General features: G+C 47.2%; 1 protein-coding gene across 1 annotated transcript in view; it reads right to left on the minus strand.

Annotated features, from left to right (window-relative positions):
* Positions 1 to 9,955, minus strand: part of mkln1 (muskelin 1, intracellular mediator containing kelch motifs) — a gene marked incomplete in the record, with an annotated part of 120,689 nt that overhangs the window by 27,700 nt on the left and 83,034 nt on the right. The window contains 1 exon segment of the mRNA XM_037695953.1: positions 6,644 to 6,791. Coding sequence (XP_037551881.1) covers positions 6,644 to 6,791 — 148 coding nt within the window.

Consider the following 9,955-nt stretch of genomic DNA (forward strand, 5'->3'; position numbering starts at 1 on the left):
AAAACACACACACACTCAAAAACTGTCAGTACAAACAGCGCAGGGCTCAGATGTCTCTGCCCCCTCCATCTATAAAACTGTCTGTATAAACAGTGCACGGCTCAGATAACGAACAATTATCCACCAATCTCCAAACTCTGTATTTTAGCCCAGGTTTTATAAAAACTGATAAATACTCAAGTCAAGAAATATTTGGACTCTGAATATTTTATCTTCTCTCCAGTCTGGCTTCAGGAAACAACACAGCACAACGACTGCTTCGCTAAAGTTTTTAATGATTTTGTTGAAGTTTTGGACACTAAGGATTACTGTGCTGCACTTTACTTAGACCTGTCCAAAGCCTTTGATACTGTAGATCATGACATCTTTTGCCACAAGATATCAGATACTGGCTTCTCAGATCACAATGTTGGATGGTTCTCAAACTGTCTCTCAGGTTGGAGGCAATGTGGTCAACATAACAGTACTTCATCTAGCTACCCAACGGTCACCAATGGTGTGCCACAAGGCTCAGTTTTAGGTCAAACTCTTTTTACAATTTATATAAATAATGTAAAAAAATTCCTGACACACCCTTGCATCTCTATGCCGACGATACTGTTGTTTATTACCGAGCTAACACCGTTTCAAAGGTTTTCCAGCTTCTACAGTCTGCATCTGACATCATGCAGTCAGACTTATTCAATCTCAAATTGGTGCTAAATGTTGACAAAACCAACAGCAAGTCGGTGCCAGCAACGCTTCCTCCTATCTCATCCATGCACGGTGTTCCTACTGAGTTTGTAGTTTCTTACAAATACTTGCGAATTTTGGTCGATGCACATCTCTCTTTTAAACCACATGTTGGAAACTTGATAAAGAAACTAAAATTATAACTGGATTTCCTGATGCATGCACAATAATCCAGGTAGAAAATCCAAAAACGTTCAATCTGGTCCTCTGGACATAAAAAAATAAAAATAAAAAACAAAACAAAGCAAAAAAAAATGTAGATATGTTTCGACTCTCAATCGAAAGACTTCCTCAGTCTGAAGTGCTGTATTCAGCTCAGTCTCTTAAATAGCACCTTCTCAGAGTGGATCAACCAGTTTGCTGCTGACAACCAAAACTAGTCGCTCACATAGTCAAGAAGGACCATCAGCCTAACAATGGATCATTAGCACACTGATGGCTGTTTACTATTCACAGGGGGTTGAGTGATACTAGCAATCACAGCATTGTAAGAGGGGGACAGTTGAACATGGAGGCTCCACCTCTGTTTAATGATGGACGGTTTCTTTTCACAAAGATGGCCTCCTTTACTCCTCTCTCAAACCGTCGTTCCTCTCTGTCCAGGATGTGAACATCTTCATCCCTGAAAGAGTGACCTCTGACCTGGAGATGAGTGTAGACCTCAGAGTCCTGGCCTGATGATGTTGATCTTCTGTGCTGGTCCATCCTTTTGGCCAGTGGCTGTTTAGTTTCCCCGATGTAAGACTGATCACCCTCTTGACACTGAACAACATACACAATATTACTCTGTTTGTGCCGGGGGACTGGATCTTTGGGATGAACCTCAGTTAGAGCATTGAAGATGGGTCGTGGCTGGCTCTTCCAACATGACAATGACTCGAAGCACACAGCCAGGAGAACCAAGGAGTGGCTCCGTAAGAAGCATATCAAGGTTCTGGAGTGGCCTAGCCAGTCTCCAGACCTAAACCCTATAGAAAATCTTTGGAGGGAGCTCAAACTTCGTGTTTCTCAGCGACAGCCCAGTAACCTGGCTGATCTAGAGAAGATCTGTGTGGAGGAATGGATCACATCATCAATATACGGAATGACCTCCGGTCCGTATGTTGAGGGAGTATCAGAGAAACTGAGACGTTTATTTTCTAAATACAACGTCCCAGTGGCTTTTAAACCCCAAAATACATTAAAGACTGGGAAGGAGGTTGTTCCCCAAAATCTCACAATACATGGCCCCGGTCATCCTCTCCTTAATACAGTGCAGTCGTGCTGTCCCATGTGCAGAAAAACACCCCCAAAGCATGATGCTTCCACCCTCATGCTTCACAATAGGGATGGTGTTTTTGGGATGGTACTCATCATTCTTCGTCCTCCAAACACGGCGAGTGGAATTAAGACCAAGAAGTTCTATTTTGGTCTCATTTGACCATTGAACTTTCTCCCATGACTCCTCTGGATCATCCAAATGGTCATGGGCAAACTTAAGATGGGCCTGGACGTGTGCTGATTTAAGCAGGGGAACCTTCCGTGCCATGCATGATTTTAAACTATGACGTCTTAGTGTATTACCCACAGTAACCATGGAAACAGTGGTGCCAGCTCTCTTCAGGTCATTGACCAGCTCCTTCCGTGTAGTTCTGGGCTGATTCCTCACTTTTCTTAGGATAATTGATACACCATGAGGTGAGATCTTGCATGGAGCCCCAGTCCGAGGGAGATTGACAGTCATGTTTAGCGTCTTCCATTTTTTAATAATTGCTCCAACAGTTGATCTTTTTTCACCAAATTGTTTGGCAATTGCCCCGTAGCCCTTTCCAGCCTTGTAGAGGTCTACAACTTTGTCTCTGGTGTCTTTGGACAGCTCTTTGGTCTTAGCCATGTTCGTAGTTGGAGTCTTACTGATTGTGTGGGGTGGACAGGTGTCTTTATGCAGCTAACAACCTCAAACAGGTGCTTCTAATTTAGAATAAGTGGACACACCACCGACCACCCCCACACACTGCCAACAACAAAGCGCGCGCCCCCAGCCGACCGACCGCCAGGCCCCGGCAGCCACCCCGGCCAGCGGGCCAACCATGGCATCCAAGAGCCAAGCTCAGGGGGTCCAAACAACCCCAGGGAGAGCACAGCGCCAGCACCGCCCACGGCAATCCCCCAGACCCCGAACCCCCACATAGTCCTGGTCAACACCCGACGGCCTGCCCTTCTCCCGGACCCCACCCCCGGAATGGCAGTTAGGGAACTAGGGGGGTGAGGAAAAAAAAAAAAAATAATAATAAAACCCCGACACATACACCCCCACCCCTAGATGTGCTGTTGATGTGTGTTGTTGTATAGTGCCATTAAAAAGAAGAAGGAGCAAAGGCTGGCATGATGCCAGTTTCCCCTCCACCCCAACTCTATCCAAACCCTAGTGTCTAAATGCAACCATTGTAAGTGAATACAGGCACAGGGGGCAAGAGTAGGTCATCCCACCACCCATAGCCATGTGCCCACCTCAAGTTCATATATGTGAATGTCATGAGGATGTTATGAATGAATGTCTAAGGTGTACAATAAAATTGAGTCCCAGGTGGCAATGGTCAACAAAGATGTAAAATTGTTGCAGCACACCCGAGCCCAAACAACCCTAAATGTGTGGAATTGAAATGAAGAGGGTGGACGTGCATGGTGAGGGATGGGGAGAAATATAACTGTGAGAACAAATGCTCCCACAGGGAGTCAGCTCCCCCACTGACCCAACAGCCCCCCTCAGTTCCCCAAGGTCCACCCAGGGATTGAGGCCAAGACACCTCTCCATTTGGACTGACCGCCAGGCCCGCTGAGCTCCAGACCAGAGAGGGACAGAGCCCCGAGGGCTGCCAGAAGCAGTACCAGCAGCCCACACACCCGAGGGCCGCCAAGACCCCCACAAACCGCAGTCAGCCCGCCACCAGATGAAGCCAAACCCCACCAGGACGACCCGGCCAAGAGCGCCCGCCCAACCGCCGACAGAGCCAGGAAGCAGCGGGAGCGAGGCCCCACCACAGGAAAGGCGCCAGCCAGTCGGCCATGCACAGTCCCGGGCCGCCCCCAAGGACATCCCCCCAGTCCCCACCCCAGAAGAAATACTACACCCACCCCTCATTCGGACATCTCTCAAAACACATAGCACACTAGACACCTAGGCTGGGTCAAACGACCCCCTCTTAGGAGCCACTGGTCACGCCCCCAAACACCCAATCCCCCAGCCCATGAACCCACAACCCACCAGCGAGCCGAAGGCCCCTGCCCAGAACCGGGCACCAGAGCGCAAGCCGGCCCAGAGCCCGGCAACCCGCCCGCCAGAGCCCAAGATCCTCAATCCCCACAGGCCCAAGCCCAGGGGCGACAAGCCCCCAGAACCCCAAGCCCCCGCGCCCACCCCAGCACAGCCAGGGTACCAGATCGGTGACCCACATTCGCCGCCACAGACCACCTGAGGGCCCGTATGCATGACCTCTTCGTGCCGGGGGGTGTCCTGTCGGCTGGGTGTGGCCTGGGCCGGGTCTGGGATATTGGCTCCTCTCTGCTCGAGAATGAATGGGTTTACCTCCTGGGTTTGGGCATGGGCTGCCCCCGTAGAGGGCGGGTACATGTCTTGGACCTGGGGGGTATAGAGTGTGTATCGGGAATAAGAATGAAATGTATCGTTATTGTATGTCTTTGAGTGAGTGAGTGTGAGAATGAGGCTGGGACTGTGTGATTGTGTCTGTGTATGAATGGGTATTTGTTAAGCCAAGACTCGGACTGCACCCTCTTTGATTCAACTGGGGGTGCTTGGCATCGCGCCCCTATCGCGCGGCCCCCTGGTGGGGTGTGCCCTTGCCTGCCGGCGCGCTTGGGGCCCTTGGTGTCAGGGGCTGGGTGCTTGGGCGTGTGTCGGCTCGGCCTGGTGTCTGCCTGGTGGGGCTCGGGTCCTCTGGCCCTGTCAGGCCTTGGCCTGGGTGGTGTGCGTCCTCGGTGCCCGGGCCTCGGTGCCCGGGCCTCGGTGCCCGGGCCTGGAACTGCATCGGTGCGGCGGGTTCCGGCGGGGGCCTATGAGTTTGTCGCTGTTGGCCCCGGGGGGTCACTGTATGTGGTCGCTGGTGGGGATCTTCCGGTTCTCCCCTGTGGTCCGATCTGGGGGATGGGTGAGTGGTTCGTCCTGTGTGGGTGGCCCTGGGGGCTCCGCGGTCGGGGTCCCTCGTGGGGGTCTTGGGCTCTGGTCCCCCCTTTTTTGTCTGCCTCTGGTCTTGGGGGTCGGGTCTCTGCTGCTTCACAGTTACTATTAAATGTTCTATTAGAGAATCCTTATACACTTACGCATGCTCACAACCACACACAAATAGATGCAGGGATGCTTATGTAGGCTTTATATGTAGATATATAGATATATAGATATGTATATGAATGTATATTCATGTGTATGTAAGTATGTATATAGGCGTAGGTATGGGTATATATATTTATGGAAACTTACTGCAAAGCCATGAATATTTTAAGTTCTTTATACATATGTATTTTGTTGCTGTGTTTTGTCATGTTCTTTGCAGGTGAACAGACAGTGGCCGGGTGTTTTGCCGTGTGCTCTCTTTGTGTATATTTCTTATATTTTGGAGTCTTACTTAGTCTTTTCTTTCTTTCTATCGTATTAAAAAAAAAAAAACCTACACTAGATAATCACTAGAATAAATATTTCATAATAATGGTGTGGAGAGGATGGCTGTAAGGGGAGAAGGGAGGCCATCAAAAAAAAAAAAAAAAAAAAGAAGAATAAGTGGAGTGGAGGTGGACTTTTTAGAGGCAGACTAACAGGTCTTTGAGGGCCAGAATCGTTGCTGATTGGCAGGTGTTCAAATACTTATTTACAGCAGTAACACACAAATAAATTGTTTTTAAAAAAATCATACATTGAGATTTCTGGATTTTTTTTGTTTTGATTATGTCTCTTACAGTGGACATGCACCTAAGATGAAAATTTCAGACTCCTCCATGATTTCTAAGTGGGAGAACTTGCAAAGTCTCAGGGTGTTCAAATACTTATTTTCCTCACTGTACCATGAGATGGTAATAACACTAAAGTGTACTTGAACTTGAACTACTATATTCCTACTTTGTGGTTTTTCCACTTATCGCGGAAGGGGGCAGGGTACGGAACCCCTGCAATAAACGAGAGACTACTGTACAGCACTTTGTTGCAGCTGTGACTGTTTTAAAGGGCTTTGTAATGGTGTATATAGTGGCAGCCATCTTGAATTTTGATGTGGCAACCCAATTTTCAATAGTGACCATTCTTACTTTAGATGCAGCCGCACAATAAAATGCAAGTCACTACCTCACTTATTTTCAAGTTTTGCTCAAAACATGCACAGCCAGAAGGCATTTCCAATTTCCCCTCTTCAATTCATGACAGAGGACAAAAAATGGAAACTAAGAGTTGACCTCTCTCAGCTGGAGTCTATGCTTTGTCGAGTTAAGGCCTGTTCTAGAGCTAAAAAAAAACAGGAAAACTCAAGTAATGTATAAACATTTGATTTGTGCATAGACCTCCAGGAATAAACACCATGCAAAACAGCATTTTTAATAGTAAGTTGGCAGGTGCCAATTGTTGGATAGCAGCTCGTGACTGTTTTTTAACAAAGTATTGTGTTCTCCTTGTTAGGCATGGAAATATACAAATGTGTTTATTTATTTAAGATAAGCCATAAGTTTAAGTTTAATTTTCTGTAAAAATGTTTCTTGAAACCTGTTGAGTGTTATGAGCATGTTAGCTGAGTGTTTGCATGCGAGCGACACTATTTGTTGTGGTGAAAACATCAGCTACAAGTTGCTCGGTGTCTAACAATTTCCTGTGACAGTTGCTGTGGTTATGATTACAGATGCAAATCAAAATATAAGGTGCATTTATCCATCCTACCAGTTGTTGCGAGCTATGTCGTAGATCCAGAAGGAGTTGCGCACATTCTCCTCTCGCTTGTCTTTGTCTTTGCTGAGACCAGAAAGGACATGAATCTCGTTGAGGTCAGGGTCAATAGTGGCTCTCTGGGTGAAACCTGTCATTGGAACTGCACCAACAAAAGTACAAACAGAACAGGCAGGTCAGCTAAAACACACTTTTACCTTTCCAACTGTGCACATAAGAAGTTCTTATTAGCACTAAAAGATGCAGCCTAAACTAGCATGAATGTAGGCATTTATGGAAAATGTTTAATTAATAACACTTCCTTTTCCACAAATACAAGGAAGAGAAGCAGTGAGCAACAAAAAATGGCCCTCAATTCACACAGTTGATGAATGAGTTGATATGCCATCATGGCAACAAAGTGTGAGGTGTCTGAAGGAAGCCTAACAGCATGTAAATGAGGCTTAGTGAGCAGAGAAAAAAGCCGTACACCAACAGGGCCTTTTCCACAGCTCCTCTTCAGCACAACTCGACTCAGTTTGGTACGCTTCCAAGCCCTTTTCCACTAGCACTTTTCGTGGAAACGGCACCTTTTTAGTCCCTTCTTCTCAGAGTACCAAGCGGGCCGAGCCGGCACCAAAAAATGGCGTCAGAACACTGTTGGTCACTGATTAGTCAGGGGGAGGAGTTAGTAGAGGGGGTTGAGAATTTTTCTTAACACTCAATCTGCTATTTGCAATTACCGGTACTCAAGCTCGAGGAGCGACTGGACCCATTTTAAAGACGTTAAAAACAACAATGACAACACCGTGGTCTAATGCTGAAGTGCAGGTGTTTTTTGTGCTTGGTAGATGACGATTAAATTCCGAGCGAGCTAGATGGAGCTCCGCCGGTCCCTGACTTTTTCCGGTCCTCTCCACCAGAGCTTTGGAGCCCCCTCAGGCTGTGCAGGGCGTCATTTCCCCTGCTTCGGGCTTCGCCGGTCACCGCGAAAGATCCTTTGTGGTACCGACTAGGGGCTTGGGCTCTGGATCCCAACCTTGCAGGCTCTGTGGGCTCCAAGCTCCGCTGGTCACCACAGAGGATCATACGAGCTGATGACTCAGAAGGCCGTTGCCCAGACCCCAGCCTCAATTGATCATGAAGGCCGAACCCCAATCCTGGCAGATGGGCAGACCAGGACGGGTCTGGGATGGAGGGTGGAAACCATCCATCCATTATCTTTTATCTGCTTTTTCAATTTTGGGTCATGGGGGTTGCCGGTGCCCATGTCTGGAAATCACTGTGCGTGGGGCGGGGTACACCCTTGACAGGTCTCCAGTCCATCACAGGGACACAGAGACAAACGAGATAAACAACCATTCACTCTCTTACTCATACCTGGGGACAATTTTTTTAGAGTTACCAGTCAGCCTAATATGCATGTTTTTGGTCTGTGGGAAGAAACCAGAGGACCCAGAGAAAACTCACGCATGCACGGAGAGAACATGCAAACTCCACCCAGAAAGGCCCCCAGACCGGGATTTGAACAAGGGACCTGCGCGCTGAGCAGAAGCAGCTCTACCAGTTGCGCCACCGTGCTGCCTAAGGGTGGAAATAATTTTTAAAAACATTTTACGTATTAAAAAAATAATGTCTTTTTTTTTTTTATCAGTGAAGGGTTAAAAAAATAAATAAACGGTGCCGGCTTTAAGCCCCCAGTATACTCCCGCATACGTCCATACACGGATGTATGCACGTACGTACGCGGAGGTACAAGCGCACCCCCCAGGGCATGTCTGTGCAAAGCTCAATTTTTACGACCGCGTACGCGGTGTCGCACAATAACCTGCCCAGCGACGGACTGTTTTGTATGAGACACCAATGTATTAAATTCCCCTTCTTCATCCCTGATCTGGCCTTTTCTTTCGTTTTTTTTTGCCAAGAGGCAGTGATCTCTTCCTCCATTGAAGCCATGACTGAAATGGTGAGAAATGAAGGAATTTGTCACGAGAGAATTAAACTCAGGTCCAGCGTGGCTGTGGGAGGGTCTGGAGATTTCCTGGTGGGCTGGTCTGATGTGTGGGCTGCAGGACAAGCGCTCCCTGTTATTTTTTAATTTTTAGAACTTTATTAACAACATATAAACACAGAACACCGCTGCAACTGAGACTGCCAGCACTCGTTTTTTTTCCCCCGACCTGCCAATCAATCCAGTAGGCATGTCAGCAAATGACCAATTGGCGACCTCAATTTGTCCCGAAGGTAAACGCCCCTCGTCTGTGAAGCTGCTCTGCAGCTGCTCAGGATGGACGCTCGAGTATCAAGTCTGAACCCTGTGCGTACAGTACACGCGTACGTACGTGTGAACGGACGTACGCGGAGTATACTAGGGGCTTTATCATGAAATCCTGAATTCACTTGAATACCCATTAAATAATCTGTTAGTTAATTCAGCTGAAAAAAAAATCATAAAAAGGCACAAAATTATTGGATCTCTCAGGAATATTTCCCTCAAAGCTATGTATACATGGACATAATTAATCGGATCAAATGGCCATTCGGAATAAAAACGCGTCATGTAAACACCCTGTTAGGGTTATTTTTTGTTTATTCAGCGTGATCCGAAAGAATTTGTGATCAGAACGAAACGGGTGGTTTACAACTATTCATTACCCGAACGGAGTGCATGTAAATGCTTGATCTGTTTGTTTTTATCTGACGGTGAAAAACTGAACGGACTGCGAATGTGTGACTTTGTCATTTCCACCTGGCTAATGCTAAAACACCTGGTGTCACACTCTAATCAGCTAATTAACTCAAAACACTTGCAAAGGCCTTTAAATGGTCTCTCAGTCTAGTTCTGTAGGCTACACAACCTTGGAGAAGACTGCTGACTTGACAGTTGTCCAAAAGATGGCCATACTATACCATACCATTTTATTTATAGAGCACTTAAAACAACGACAAGGCCAACCAAAGTGCTGTACAGACAGAACAACAGGTAACACACAAAGCAAAATACAAAATGACGTAAATCAGAAATAGACATAAAAACGATGCAGATAATGATGACTAACCAGTGTGGAGCATACAGGTTCAAAACACAGATCATCTGGTGTTGAAAGCTACCGAATAGTAGTGGGTTTTTAAACGGGACTTGAAAACCGAGAGGGAGAGGGCCTGTCTGACAAGCCGAGGTAACTCGTTCCAGAGTCTTGGTCCTGCTACAGAGAAGGCCCTGTCACCTCTGCGCTTAAGATGAGTTCCTGGAACTGTGAGGAGCAACTGGTCCGCTGACCTCAGGGAACGTGGTGGGACATACGGTTGTAGCAGATCAGAGAGATG

The sequence above is a fragment of the Nematolebias whitei genome, chromosome 22 (assembly GCF_014905685.2).
Source record: "Nematolebias whitei isolate Nwh7 chromosome 22, NemWhi1, whole genome shotgun sequence".
Lineage (NCBI taxonomy): Eukaryota > Metazoa > Chordata > Actinopteri > Cyprinodontiformes > Rivulidae > Nematolebias > Nematolebias whitei.